Source organism: Bos grunniens, chromosome 12 (assembly GCF_055505025.1).
Source record: "Bos grunniens cultivar Pamir isolate PY7600 chromosome 12, Bosgru_T2T1.0, whole genome shotgun sequence".
NCBI classification, from domain to species: domain Eukaryota; kingdom Metazoa; phylum Chordata; class Mammalia; order Artiodactyla; family Bovidae; genus Bos; species Bos grunniens.
Window position 1 is genome coordinate 91,243,516 of NC_141176.1, and position 14,614 is coordinate 91,258,129.

At 55.3% G+C, this 14,614-nt stretch overlaps 1 protein-coding gene across 2 annotated transcripts in view; it reads right to left on the reverse strand.

The window, feature by feature from the left end:
- Window positions 1-14,614, reverse strand: part of COL4A1 (collagen type IV alpha 1 chain) — a 132,839-nt gene that overhangs the window by 20,019 nt on the left and 98,206 nt on the right. For both annotated transcript variants that reach the window (XM_086330560.1, XM_086330561.1), the window contains exons 23-36: window positions 14,525-14,608; window positions 13,896-13,966; window positions 8,961-9,152; window positions 8,241-8,409; window positions 5,376-5,468; window positions 5,183-5,287; window positions 4,518-4,615; window positions 3,859-4,009; window positions 3,540-3,653; window positions 2,524-2,691; window positions 2,319-2,408; window positions 1,366-1,518; window positions 1,122-1,220; window positions 921-1,010 (exon numbers count right to left, since the gene is read on the reverse strand). In XM_086330560.1, coding sequence (XP_086186686.1) covers window positions 921-1,010; window positions 1,122-1,220; window positions 1,366-1,518; window positions 2,319-2,408; window positions 2,524-2,691; window positions 3,540-3,653; window positions 3,859-4,009; window positions 4,518-4,615; window positions 5,183-5,287; window positions 5,376-5,468; window positions 8,241-8,409; window positions 8,961-9,152; window positions 13,896-13,966; window positions 14,525-14,608 — 1,677 coding nt within the window. The remainder of the gene's footprint in view (window positions 1-920; window positions 1,011-1,121; window positions 1,221-1,365; window positions 1,519-2,318; window positions 2,409-2,523; window positions 2,692-3,539; window positions 3,654-3,858; window positions 4,010-4,517; window positions 4,616-5,182; window positions 5,288-5,375; window positions 5,469-8,240; window positions 8,410-8,960; window positions 9,153-13,895; window positions 13,967-14,524; window positions 14,609-14,614) is intronic.

Below are 14,614 nucleotides of genomic sequence, written 5' to 3' on the forward strand. Positions count from 1 at the left end.
ACACATCCCTCCTTTCTCGGGCTGTGCGTCGTCCAGGCAGGGGCCAGTCATCCCGCCTGGGAGAAGGACGCTGGGAAACAGCCTTCCTGTTTTTTAAAGACAGTCACATTACAAAGGGGAAAGGAATATGCTAACCGCTCAGCCCATGCCTACTTTCCCAACAGCATAAAGCGGCTTCCTCGTCCTTTATTCTGCAGTCAAACTTCACTACCCAAATGAATCAGAGGGGGCGTGACGCAGGTCATGGAGAACAGAAGTGTGCCTGCTTCCACGACTGATGTGGGCAGTCAGACTAATCTATAAATAGGTGCCCCCAGCAGCTGGACGTTCATATCTTAAATAAAGAGTGCGCCTCTCACAGGCCTGGGGAGGAGCCGTGAGCAGGCCTGCTGGCCTGGCTTGTGGCCCCAGGAGATTCTGAGAAGCCTTGGGAGCCAGACCGCTTGCGCCCCTCAGCTCTCAGCTCTCTGTCTCCTCTGCGGCAGCTGCCACTGCAGCAAATGCCAATGGCAAAGTGTGAAGCCAGCTCAGCACTAGGGCAGAGGGCCCAGGAGAGTCTTCTGAGCTAATGTCAGGAGAGCAGGAGCCTCTGGTGCTGAGAAAACTGAGTGGAGAATTCATCGCCTTTTCGATGGATCCAGATAGACACACCTAGAGGAAGCCCACAGCCTACCACCCATGTTGATCTTGTTAAACTGGGAGGGCTTTTGTCTGTTTTTTTAAGCCACGGTCATAGGGTCAGCCAAATGCCCACCATCCCTAGGCAAGAGGTCTCACACGAAGATGTGAGTCTGTGTAAAAGACACGTCTCCCTGGATTATGTCCTCAGGCAGTGGGCCTCACGTAAGGCTCGCCCCAGCAGCCCGACAGGTGCCACAGGCGCCCCCCTTTCCGAAGCCCCCTTCCGAAGCCCCACGTACCCGGTAGGCCCATTCCACCAGTGGGTCCTTTGGGACCAGGGAGTCCCGGAGCACCTGGGACCCCGCTCACACCTGGGTCACCTTTAGGTCCTGGGATCATAAAAACAAAAACCCAGCAGATCAACAGCCGCGAAAAATGACAGGGAACTCATCCCCACACGAGCCCCTGCCGTGCGGGCGACCTTGGACTTCCCACTGTACCTGGCTGCCCGGGGTGTCCTGCCTGACCATCCTTTCCCGGCACACCTGGGGTTCCCGGGTCTCCCCGGGATCCTTTATCACCAGTCGGACCAGTTTGTCCTGTACAACACAGGAAAAAAAAAATGATGATGCAAGTCTGCTTAAAGCAAGCGGCAGAAACACAGGTTGGTGCGTCAGCGTGCGGGAAGAACTGAACGCCCCTGCACTCCCGCCCCGCCCCGCGGGTGGGGCTCCCCGACGTCACCTTTCTCGCCTTGGTCTCCCTTCTCGCCCTTCATGCTGCCCATGTCCACCTTGTCCATGGAGCCTGGCTTGCCGGGGAGCCCCACGTCGCCTTTGTCGCCCTTGAAGCCAGGGTCTCCCCTGGGTCCCGAAGAGCCGGGGAAGCCGTGGTCCCCTGCAGAGAGAGGAGGCACGCGTGACACGTGGCCGAGGGCCCCGGGCAGCGACCAGCGCGGCCTTCTTTCTGGCCAGTAGAAGCGACTGACGGACAAGGAACAAAGAAGCAGCAGCCTCTCCGAAAGCGGCGCTCAAGGGCCAGCGTCCGCCTCACCCAGAGCAAGTGACGCCAGGCAGACGGGCAATAAGCCGTTTCCAGAGTTCATCATCTGCTGATACTTCCAACACATGAGACTTCAACTCTCAATTTGAATAAATGACATTTTTCTCTCCTTCCTAAATCCCTTCATGACTCCTGGTCACAGTGACCCCTCAACTCTACATGAAGTAACGGGAGGGGAGCTCTGTCCCATTCAACTACACAAATCACCACTTTTATGTCTAAGGTTCAAAGTCAATTTTGTTTAAAAAAAAAACAATATTATTTTGGACTAAATGTCATGATAGGAAATAAAAATTAAGACTTGTAAACTTGCTCTGTTTGCTACTTTGACTCTAAAGACTCAGTTCCTTTGACCTTGCATGATTGAAGATTCCACTATTTCTAAAAAAACAAAACTCAACGGTACCAACAAAGAAAACCCCAAAACCTGTCTTCTCTTTGACTTTTTGGTAGGGCACAGTAATCCCCATGAATCATGAGTTACATGAGGGGGACTTCTGGACCCCTCGCTTGACCTTCTTCTTTCCTAGGTTTCCTGGGATGAACTACAACCTACAACGATTAGAGAATTTCCCACAAGGCACTGGGGCCCAGACATACACAACACAAGCTTTTCTGAAGTCACTGCTCCTTACCTTTGGCACCTGGCAATCCTGGCACGCCCGCTGGCCCTGGCGAGCCGGGCTGCCCTGGAGTCCCCATGACTCCCATCTCTCCCTTGGGACCTGTGGCCGGACAGAAGGAGCGTGAATGTTGGTGGCAGAGGCCGAACGAGAGTCGTGAACAAGAGCCAGGAGGCACCTCCCCAGGCCCACGTGGGTGGAGCTCACAGTCGCTCACCTGGAATGCCAGGCTGGCCGGGGGTGCCCTGCTGTCCAGGAAGGCCAGGCAGCCCAGACTGCCCCGTCAGGCCGGGGAGCCCCTGGGACCCTTTGTCTCCTTTGGGGCCCGGCATGTCCAGGCCTGGGAAGCCGGGGAAGCCTTTCTCTCCTTTCACTCCGGGGGGGCCTGAGACGGGGAAGAGAAGGGGCGTCAGCAGGACTGGCGGGGTGTCCGGCGGTGCCCTGAACCCCGTGCGCCCGTGACTTTCTGCAGAAGGCATGTGGCTGTGGCCTCATCAGGGCGGGGGCCATGGAGCTGCTCCCCGTCCTCAGACAGTGGTGTGTGGGGCCGCCGCTGGGCATGCCCTGTCCCAAGACCAAGCTCCCTCTGCCCGCCGGGGCATTGGCAGCAGGCTCCTCCCCAGCCCTTCTGCGGTGGTGAGACTCAGCCCAGCGTCCCCCGCGTGGCTCTCCCTGGCTGTCCTCTGCTGCCCACCACCACTGTCTCACTTGACGCTGGTTATAAAGGCAGAAGCAGCTTCTAGACGCGGACTCCTGTGTGTTCCCCATGACTCACTACCCCTCCTGTGGAAGGATCAGACAGAGGTGCCGATCCTTCTGAATTAAATAAAAAAGGTACTGAATATACAATACGGGGGAAGTGTCTCTGGCCATAAACCAAGTTCAGAGAGAGGAAGAAAATGGCATCCGTGACTCTGTGTGTGTGTGTGTTAGGCGCTCAGTCCTATCCAACTCTCTGCGACCCCATGGACTGAAGCCCGCCAGGCTCCTCTGCCCATGGAGTTCTCCAGGCAAGAATACTGGAGTGGGCTGCCTTATCCCTTCTCCAGGGGATTTTCCTGACCCAGGGATCAAACTTAGGTCTTCGGCTTTATAGATGGATTCTTTACCATCTGAGCCATCAAACCTGTATCCACAAAATAGAGCTGTACCCACAAAAGAGCTGCCTCTTCCCCTTTGAGCCACAGACTGTGAGTTAGGGAAAGGGGGCATTCTGGAAGAACGCAGTATTACCTGATGACCCTGGGGGTCCCTGTCCTCCGGGGGGGCCCATTGCTCCAGGGGGGCCGATTCCGGGGACTCCCGGAGCTCCTTTGGGGCCTTGAAATCCAGGTGGTCCTGGGTCACCTGGATGGGGAGGAAAGAGTGACCACTCGCACAGGGGCACGGCCGTGTCGGGGCGCAGCACCCACCACACCAGGTGCCGGGAAGCCGTCCAGGGTTCTCATCATTCATTCAACAAACATTTACTGGGGCCTCGTAGGGGCTCTGAGGCCACACGAGAAACAGGCCCCTTCCCTGCCACCAGCTGGATTTGCCCGTAAGACGTTACCTCTGAGCCCCTGGAGGCCTGGGGGGCCGATGGCGCCGTGCTCTCCAGGAATTCCCGGTCCTCCGACGTTTCCCTTCTCCCCGGGGGTGCCGGGGATGCCAGGTATCCCGGGCAGGCCTTTGAGTCCCGGCAGACCAACTCCAGGCTCGCCCTGGAGACCAGCAGCACAGGGAAGCCGGTGACCCTCCGAGCCGAGGTTTGTGGGCTGTCACACCTGGCGTGCACTTGGGGAGCTCTTTTGCTATCTGTGGCTCGGGCCATGGAGGAGGCGCCTAAGGACCCCGCAGCGCTCAGCGCAGTCCCCATCACCACGAATTCCTGGGCCCAAATGTCCCTATCACGGAAGCTGAGAGCGGCTGCGGCCCACCCTCCCTGGGGGCTTCATGTTGCTTTCTCCCTCCACTCCTGAAAGGACACGCTGCACACGGAGACCCAGGACGCACACGGGCAACAGCACAGACGCGAAGCGGAAAAAAGCGATTCCTCTGCAGAGACGCGGCGCTGCGTGCTGCCCCATGTCCCCTGGTGTTTCCTGTCTGATGCTATTTCACATAAAACACGCTGACCCAACACACCCCGTGGGATTAGCAGCCTATGATTTACGTGCCCAGTTCATCACAGCGATGTGGACAGCAATCTGGGGAATGCTCGATACGTACCTTCTGTCCAGGTGGACCGGGGTTGCCAGGTAAGCCGTTGAAGCCTTGACGACCCGGATTCCCAGGAGGTCCAGCGTCTCCAGGTAAACCATCAACGCCTGTTTGGAAGAGTCAAAAAAATCTATGTAAATCAATGTAAAACACTACTCCTGACATCCTCCACTTCTTTAACCTGCTCAGATGAACTTGAACAGACTTGAGGGGGTCAGCAAGGAAGATGAGACCATGCTGGGCCTGGTAGGGGGCAGCTGGGGCAGGGACCCCTCACGGTGCCGGCCACCCCCTCCTCTTTCTCCCTCTGTCCTGTCCCTCCGTTCCTTTCCTTCTTTGCAAACTTTTTTTCCTATCTGCTCCCTGCAAACACATCACACCAGTATTAGCAGACTGGGAATGGCGATTTAGACTCTGGGGACTCTGAGTGAGGTCGGGGCATCCCTGTTGCCTGGTTAGAAAACCAGCCCGGATCTCCCAGTGCAGACCTGGATCTTTAAAAAACAAAAATCCTTGGGCCAAACCACACAACGCACGGGAACCTGGTTCCCTGCCCAGGGATTGAACCCGCGCCGCGTGCATTGACCGAGTGGAGTCTTTGCCACTGGACTGCCAGGGAAGTCCCCAAACCCGCACGTGAGCAAGACCCCTCGTGAGGCCCCAGCAGGGCTCACCTTTGGGGCCGGGAGGCCCAGGAAATCCAATCCCAGGCTGGCCGATGGCGCCCTTCTCTCCAGGGAGGCCCGGCCTTCCGGGGCTTCCAGGAAAACCTCGGTCACCTGCAGCGGGAGAGGCCGGTGGTCAGAGGAGAACAGGAGCACTTTCCCAGGGGGCCCCCAGGTGAACCGGTGAGAATCCTAAGGGTACCTTGTGGCCCCTGGAAGCCGGGGGACCCGGGAAGTCCTTCTGCTCCAGGGGGGCCGGGCAAGGGCACGACTTTCCCCGCCTCGCCCTTGGGACCTGGGGAAAGAGAACAAACGCTCGGCGTGAGGGCCGCAGCCTCACATCCGGGAGAGCAGCCCTGTCCACATGCCTCCCTGCCTTCCTCCCACTGAAGCCTCTCTCACAGAGACCGACTGCCTCTTCACAAACGTCCAGACTGACCCGGACATTTGGTCGACACAGGCATCCCTTACGTGTCCAAAACAAGAGTCACGAAAAGCTGAAAACTTTGCACACAGAGGGCAAGGCAACCCCGGGTCACCATCTGTCCAAGTCAGGACCCTCTGGCTGGCCCCTCTGAGTGTCTCAGATGGGACTGGCTCTCCGCTGCTCTGAGGCCCGTCCGCTGGAAGCCATCTTCAGGACCTGCTCCGCGGGTGACACGAGCAGGGTTATCGCCAGCAGCCCAGAAAAGCCTCCTTTCCCTCTGCAAGCTGGGAGGGGCAGGCCCAGCCCCGGGCGCCCGTGCCTGAGGGGACCACTGGGTGTCAGGATTGAGCTGTGTCAGGGAAGGACCACGGGCCTCATCGCCACTGAATCATCGCCTACGTTAAAGAATTCAGGATAATGAGGCCCTCCCGAGGGCGGCGGCACTCTTGTTAGCTTCAGACTGTGGGAACCGCCGGGGCCTGACCCCAACACATCTCTGCTATCAGGCCCAGGCCTGGGGACGAGGCTTTTACGATCCTCAAAGTAAACACAGCTCTGGCCGATCAGAGCAGCTGGGTCTCTAACCCCAGAGCTGCCGGGGTCTGGAATGGCCCAGGGACCTTCCGGAATGTGGAGACTGACCAACAGCACTGCTAGCCTTCAACCTTTGGGAGCCTTCTTCTCATCCTCTCAAGACCTACCTCTGTGTACCCCACTGGCTTTTCTGATGGTGGTGATTTCTGGCTGAGAAAAAAAGCTGATTCCTATTTACACTCTGCAAGTGTTCAGATTCAGGGAAGGAAATGGCAACCCACTCCAGTACTCTTGCCTGGAAAATCCCAGGGACGGCGGAGCCTGGTGGGCTGCCGTCTGTGGGGTCGCACAGAGTCGGACACGACTGAAGCGACTTAGCAGCAGGCATGTTCAGATTCGAGAAGCACAAAGAACACTCGAGACAGTGCTCCGGGAATCAGGAGTAGGAGGGCCCGTTCTCCAAGACCAAAGGGCTTCCTAAGTCAAGCCCAGGATGTCCTGCCCCGAAAGGAATCATGAATGAGACATTTCTCAGATCCTTGCTAAACAGCAAACAAGTAAGTCCTAACTTAAGGCCAAGTAACCAGTGATTACCTAGCAATGACGTTAGGAATAACCGACACAGAAAGCTGGGTTTGGACTTCCATCAAAGGCTGCTGGCATTTCCTGTGGTACTGAGCTGATGACTCTACACTGAGATGATGTGTAGAGTCGTGATGACTCTACACGTCATCTCACAGGGAGATGACGGCTCCCAGTGGGGCCGAGACTGGTGGAACTTGAGGCTGGACACCGGCTCGGGATGGTGGGCAGCTCTTCCTGGAAACCCTGACCATCCACCGCTGAGTCACTTCACTCCTCGGGGTTTCCTGCTCACGCCACGGGAATCATCCCCAGCCACCTTTCACTCACTTCTCCAACTTTTAAAACGTCTCAGTAAAGCTCACGTCCTCTGTCCTCTGTGAACCGGTCACTCCTGACCTCTTCTTTTGTAAGTTCTGCAGGCAACCATGTCAGTGTTCCCTTTCTCCTCGGTTGTCGTTCAGTCGCTAGGTCGAGTCTCTCTGCGACCCTATGGACTGCAGCACGCCAGGCTTCCCTGTCCTTCACCATCTCCTGGAGTTTGCCCAGACTCACGTCTATCGCGTCAACCATCTCATCCTCTGTCGTCCCTTTCTCTTCCTGCCCTCAATCTTTCCCAGCATCGGGGTCTTTTCCAATGAGTCAGCTCTTCACATCAGGTGGCCAAAGTACTGGAGCTTCAGCTTCAGCGTCAGTCCTTCCAGTGAATCACAGTCAGCTAACAGTGAGCAGCTGTGTGCGGGCCCTGGCGAGCCCCCTTCCCTGCGGTCCCTGACGATGAACCAGTGACGGCGATGCCGTGGAGCACATCCGTGGGACCGCTCACACAGCCTGCCCCCCATGGCCTCTGCTGACGCCCAGGTGGTGGGCTCTGGGAGGGTGGGAGCTCAGGCTTGCTTCCTCTCCGGTTACAAAGCAGCATGCGTGGCACCCAGAGCAACACGAAAACTCTCAGGTGACTTAAACTAGCATGGAGCTAAAGAGCCAGGTCGACGTGACTGTGGGTCAGTCACTGAGTGTGTGCAATCAGCGGAGAGGTGGGAAGGACATGGCCTGGGAGACACAGAAGCCAAAACGGGCCACGCATCGGGGAAAAAGGGAGCAGGGGCTTATGCTCGTTTACCATCCACAGAAAGGGCTGATTTTCGCTGGTACACACGGCATGTGCGTGCTGGTGCTAAGCCGCGTCAGTCATGTCCCGCTCTTTGCAACCCCCTGGACTGGAGCCTGCCAGGCTCCTCTGCCCATGGGATTCTCCAGGGAAGAATACTAGAGAGGGCTGCCATGCATGGCATAGTTATTTACAAGGAAATTACCTTAAATTCAACTTCTTGTCATCCAGATGTGACACACATCACCCAGCCCAGCTCATAAAGGAAGGGATGACATACGGGAATGCTAAGGAAGGACCTGTCCAGGCCACAGTCCACCTCCTGGCAGGACTGAAACCAGACCCACACCCGCACCTGGCTGAGCCCAGGCTCCTGGTGCTCTGGGGCAGCACCCGAGGACCTCGGGCCTCACCTGGCTGGCCTGGGGCCCCGGGGGTTCCTGGGAAGCCTATCTGTCCTTTGTCACCAATGGGGCCAATCGGGCCAAAGCCTGGAGGCCCCGGAGGGCCGATGTCGCCACGGCTCCCGGGGAATCCGACGCCTCCCGGGGGGCCACGCTCCCCTTTCAATCCTACGGAACCCTGCAGTGAAAAAGAGAGCATTATCAGCAGACATACCAGCGCTCCGACCCAGCGCACACTCCCAGCATCTGCGGTAAATGAGTGACCAGGGTCTAGCGTGGCTGTGCTCCTCGTTTACCTTGACCCGTCAGCAAAGGTCAACCTGCAGTTAATCAGCGAAACCGCATTCTTCCGTCTCAGCAGAGCGATCACCCTGCCTGCCTCCCCCCAGACCAGGGCACACGCCGCAGAGGAAGGCATTTACTCTGGAATCTTCTCTGAAAGGGTGACTTGAACGCCATTAACTTTAAACTTCACCTCCCACCCAGCAGCTGGGCACCTTTTCAGTTCCCCCAGATCCATCAGAAGACAGTGGCCCCCTTATCATCTCATTGTTCAAGGCGAGGTCCTCAGCTCCCGAGTTTACAGACCACAGCTTTCCCAGGGGACGAGAGACGAGTCTGTCTATGACAATGACCCCCGAGTGGAAACAGGCAGTTATGATACCAATGACTCGTTTATCTACCTATCCATCCGTCAAGCACACATTCAGAGTCTGGGAATCCACCTACCGGGGAGCCTCTGGGGCCGGGCAGACCCGGTTGGCCGTCTCTTCCGGGGGAGCCCGCTCTGCCTGGCATGCCGGGCTGGCCTGGGAAGCCGGGGTCTCCTTTGTCGCCTTTGAGCCGTATGTCGAAGTAGATCTCACCGGGCTCGCCCTTGGCTCCCGGCTGGCCCATGAGCCCCGGCGCACCTTGCGGACCCTGCAAGAACAAAACCTGATGATGCCCCCGGCAAAGACGCTGGTCCAGAGAGCAATGCAGAGCCAAGGAGGAGCCAGGATGCCTGGGCAAGTGGGAACGGGCGTAGGTTTCCTCGTTCCCCATCTGGGAGCCAGCCAGCAGCTCTGTGACCAAGCCCTGAGCTGACTTCACTGCCGCATTGCCCTGAAAATGCCTTTAGGAGGGATTGCTGGCAGGGGCAGGCACAGAAAAGCAGCTGTCCCCAGCCCGTGGGCCAGTCCCCGGTGACTTTCTTGCCTTTCACAACTGCTAACGTTGCCCAGAACAGGTCAGCTCTGACTGGCAGGGGCTGGATTGAGACTCCTTGGGCCCAGGAGCCAGAGCCAGAGCTGGGAACAGCCACGTTCTCCACGTCTGGCCAGTGCTGAAATCAACGCAGCTTCCCTTCCATGCTCATGGCCCTAATTCCGGAAGAGATGAGAGAGTACAAGGCACCTGGGCAGAGGAGACGCCCGTGGTGAGCACCCGGCCAGCTCTGTAACCACGATGCTGAGCCGTCAATGGAACACAAGTAAGTTTCCCAAGAGACTATCTCTCAGCTCCTGGAAGGCAGGATCCTCAAGGGAGGCCCACACCCCTGGAAGGTGCTTCCTCCAGCCTCCCGAGCAGAGGGAAGAGCCAGGGCTTCCAACGACTGTCTCAGTGAGCTGCTCTCTGAGAGGAGTCTGCAGGCTCCCTGCTCACTAGGCAGGATTCGTGTGGCTTGAGCCCCTTTTTGTAAACTCCCTTTTAAATGGATTTTGGATGTCTGTGAACCACATGCACACACACACACGCACTCACACAAGCACACATCTGTGTCTATGTGTAACCTGGGCTCCTCAATGGAGAGAGCCAGGGGGCAGGGAGACACCCAACTCTACACAAGCTTTAGACGTCAACACGGCTCCCATTCCCCACACGCCTGCAAGGTGTCCCATCCTGGGGCACCCCTGACTCTTAACCCAACTCTGCAGGGAAACCACGGGAACGACCACTCTGCAGGTGAGGAGCTAATATTCAGAGGTCAGTGATATGTCCAGGACCGCATGCCAGAAAGTACTGATTTCCCGCCGCAGAGCCCATCCTGGGTCCCCCTACACCCTGTGGGCCCCGTGGAGTCAGGTGTTATTTAGGAAAGCCTGCCTCGGACACAGACGTGGGGGCTCGGCTCAGAGGGGTTTGGGGGCTGGCATGCTAGGGAGGCATCACCGTGGGGCTGACATGTGTCTGCTCATCTGGCCTCCGGGGAGTCAGACGGTGCCAGCTCAGTTGTGGGGAGGCTGCTCCGCCCAGACGGGCAGTTACCCCTTCTCAAAGACACAGCCAAAAACAGCCAGGGCTCTTCCAGAAGTCGGGAGAGGGGGGAAAAGGCTGCACTGCCCACTACTCTTTAAAAACTTAACATTAAGCCTCAGTTCCTTAGTCTCACAGCCACACTTCAAGGACTCAGTAGCCACCACCGGCCAGGGGTGCCCAAACAGGACAGTGCTGACCGAGGAGGTCTATCCTGGCAGAAAGTGCCGCTGGACAGACACCGCTGGTCGGAGCTGGCCCTGGGCTGAAGTGCCCCTGGGAGCCGAGCACACTTCGCTCAGCTCTCCTGGGGGATCAGGGAAAACGCTCGACCTACGTGTGCTGGTCCCCGGAGGGGCCACGCAGTATTTCCGCCAGCCACCCGCTGGGAAGGTTAGCAGGGGTCAGGGAGAAGTCATTACTTGGTTGAAAGCTGCTGTGGTATTTTGTAGCGTTTTCTCTCCGAGTTAATATTAGCTCCCGTGCATCCTTCAGTTCAGTTAGTTCAGTCGCTCAGTCGTGTCCACCTCTTTGCGACCCCATGGACTGCAGCACGCCAGGCCTCCCTGTCCATCACCAACTCCCGGAGCTTGCTCAAACTCATGTCCATTGAGTCGGTGATGACGCCCAGCTAAACTCAGAAACCTCTTCAGACAGGAGCTCTGTTCCCACGTTACCACATTGCAGCCTGGGGTCCTCCCTGCTCTCAGGGACATTCACTGCCTGCTCATCTCTCTACTAGCTTTTCAGGGCTTTGAGGGCAAGACCAAGGCTCCAAGGCTTTCTTTCTTGTCTCCGTGTGTCTGTCTCCAAGAGGGAGATGCTGGAGGAAGGACATGCTGAACCAGCAATATCCATCAATAAAAAATTAATGCCAGGGTAAGGAATTACAACCAGTGCAGAACTTCTCAAAACAGAAGCACCTCTTATGTTGTGTCGATGATTCACAGCTTAGAGATACAGTGCTTTCTAATACTATGAGCACAGGGTGGGAAAAATACAATTTTTTCCCCCATACCGATGACCTTGTCAGGCATTGAGGGAGAAATCCAGGGTTTCTTTGAAAAGTGACATTTACACCCCAAGGACATCTCATGTGGTTTCTCTGCCACAGACCTTCTTAATCCTAAACGATTTAAAGGTCTTTTGATTCTCATCCCTTAAGATAAATACTGAAGAATCAAAAGCTGCCTTGGTGGTTCAGCTGCACAAACTGGAGATCTGACGACTTGCACATTCGTCTTCCCAAAAGTGTGCCGCCCTGGGAAAATTCAGGAGACGTTCCATCCAACCAACGCAGGTCATTCCCAGTGACCCCAGACCTGCTGGGGGCTGGGCTTCAGCGTCTCAGAGTGGACTCTGCTCCCCAGAATCAAACTCTCGGCCTTCAGAGGACATGTCTCAGAAGCGCCACCCTAGCCAAGTGCAGGACCAGAGGGGTTTTCACTGGAATCTGCTTTCCAGTTGGCTCTCCTGGTCTGCAGAGCCTCTTTTAGCCTCCAGCCAAATGCGAAATGAGGGGACCACATTTCCGAGCTAGTTTAACCATGGAGCTGTGACACTGCACCTACCAAAGGGAAAACCATCATCGTCTCAAGTTATTTACCCACAGAACAGTTTTTAGAAGTGTTTTCCTTCTATCCCAAGAAAGGAGCTCTGACGGACAAGGTTCAGGGATTTGCCTTTTTGCTGTACATCTTCTGCATTTTTTCTTCATCATGATTTCTCCTCATCCATCCCCCTTCCTTTCTTTTTCCTCATTTTTATTGGGTCTGGGGCTGGATCTAGGGGTGGGTGTCTGAATCAGGTTCCAGGCAGACTCGAAGCAGGAAGTCTTTATTCCAGAAAGGCCAAGGAGATAAAGACCACGTCCAGACGCTGTCTGTGGCCTTCAAAGTGGTTCCGACTTTGATCCCCACCACAGTCAGCATTCCCAGCTTTGTGAACTTACAACTTATTTAGAAATATTTTAAACAATTGCGACTTCTAACTCAGCTCCCCAGGCACCGGGGAAGTTCTGGAGAGCAGAGGCCCGTGATCTGACTTCAAACGGAGAAAACCATTGAATTCCAGCTGTTTCATTCCTATCTCAACTCACTCTTGGCCTGGCCCACTTTTATAGAACCTTCAGAAATATCTTTTTAAACTACAAATGTAATTTGCACACCTAAAAAAGAATAAAGCTAAAGATTTAATGTTCAATTTAGAACAAAAGAAAAATGAAAAGAAAAAAGGAATGAAAGAAATTGGAGAAGCTGCTTAGTGCTTACTGAACTTAGAAGAACAAAGACCGTGTGAGAAGAAACCCCAGAGGTCTAAAAGCTTTAGCAGAGAAGCTGATTACACACACGAAAGTCATGTCCTTCAATATTTAAGATCATTACTATAATTTCCTACTCAATGACTCCTTTTAAAACAAAGTAGAAAGGTTGAGAAACTGATATTCTGTTTAACTGAAAGTTTTCACATCCTGAGATTGAGATATTGCCTTTACAGGTTTGAAAAAGCATCTTTATAATAGATGTTGGTGATAGGAATTTTCAAAATCTATATCTGCAATAATGAAAATAAACGAATAGCTCAGATTTCCAGAAGAAGATAGGTCCGTTTGCCCCCGACACCATAGAAGCCATCACTGCCGAGCTTACTCACTGAGGGGTCCTAGGCTATCTGGTGGAGGATGGATGGTCATGCAGAAAGCCAACAGCTCACCAGCGCGGCTTTTAGGAGTCCTAGGCTATCTGGTGGAGGATGGATGGTCATGCAGAAAGCCAACAGCTCACCAGCGCGGCTTTTAGGAGTCCTAGGCTACCTGGTGGAGGATGGATGGTCATGCAGAGAGCCAACAGCTCCCCAGCGCGGCTTTTAGGAGTCCTAGGCTACCTGGTGGAGGATGCATGGTCATGCAGAGAGCCAACAGCTCACCTGCGCGGCTTTTAGGAGTCCTAGGCTATCTGGTGGAGGATGGATGGTCATGCAGAGAGCCAACAGCTCCCCAGCGCGGCTTTTAGGAGTCCTAGGCTATCTGGTGGAGGACGGATGGTCATGCAGAAAGCCAACAGCTCACCTGCGCGGCTTTTGGCGTGACCCTTCGTGGCACCATTGGCTGCAAGAGCCCCTCGAGGCCCCGTGGGAAAGAGCCCCCCAGCGCTGAGCCACACCTGGACACAGGTTAAGTGGCTGCTGAATTTTGACCGGGTGAGAAGACCAGCAAGTTGGGATGAGGGTTCTGGATTCAATGCTTCAGCCCGTTCTCAGCTCAATCAGTCAGGAAGGACATGGCGGGTAATTCTAACTGTTCCACAAAGCAATCCTTTACTGGCTCCCAAATAAAGCAAGAGTCCACTTGCAGATGCAAAAAGATACGCCTTTGCTGGTTTGCTCAGTGGAGCTTGTAACACATACAGGAACTCAGGCTGGTCTACTTACGGGCAGTCCTTCCAGACCGTCCCTGCCGGGCAAGCCTCTGTCACCCTTGGCTCCTGGCTGTCCTGGGAAACCTTGCAAGAGACAGAGGGAGGGAAAATTCAGCACAGCGTTGACAAGACACTTTCTAACTTCTAGGAAGCTCGAAATACTTCCTCTTTCTTCAAGATTCAGAAGTGCAAAGATTTTATACAAAGTGCGTGATGTTTAAAGAATCTCAAGAGAGTAATGACCAAAAAATGCCTAAAATGGGCTCAGAAGTGGGGAAGTGACCCTGGAATGCACACCACGACCCCTGACTCCGGATGGTTACGAATCCCTGCTCGCGCATCCGGGGAACACTTCCACCAAAGCAGGCGGTGACCTCCTCTGAGATGAGGAAGTTTTCAGAGCTGTGTGAACCACCTGCTGCCACCCTTTCACTAGGAAACCTTCCTGACACTGAATTTGTAGGCCATCTTGATCGTTTTCGACAAAATGGACAAATCCTGGAAGGGCAGGTCCACTTCTCATCTCTTGCTTTAACACTGATGCAGACCATCGGGTCAGGCATGTAAGACGCGCTTCACTGCGAAGGTTCTGACCCAATGAAGCAAATCCCAACCCAGTCCCTTTCACACTGGGGGTCTTACCTATTTCTCCGGGGGGTCCCTGTGGCCCTGGGGGCCCACGAAGCTCTGCTGTGTCACAGACGAGGCAACTGTCTCCTTTTTGACCTAAAA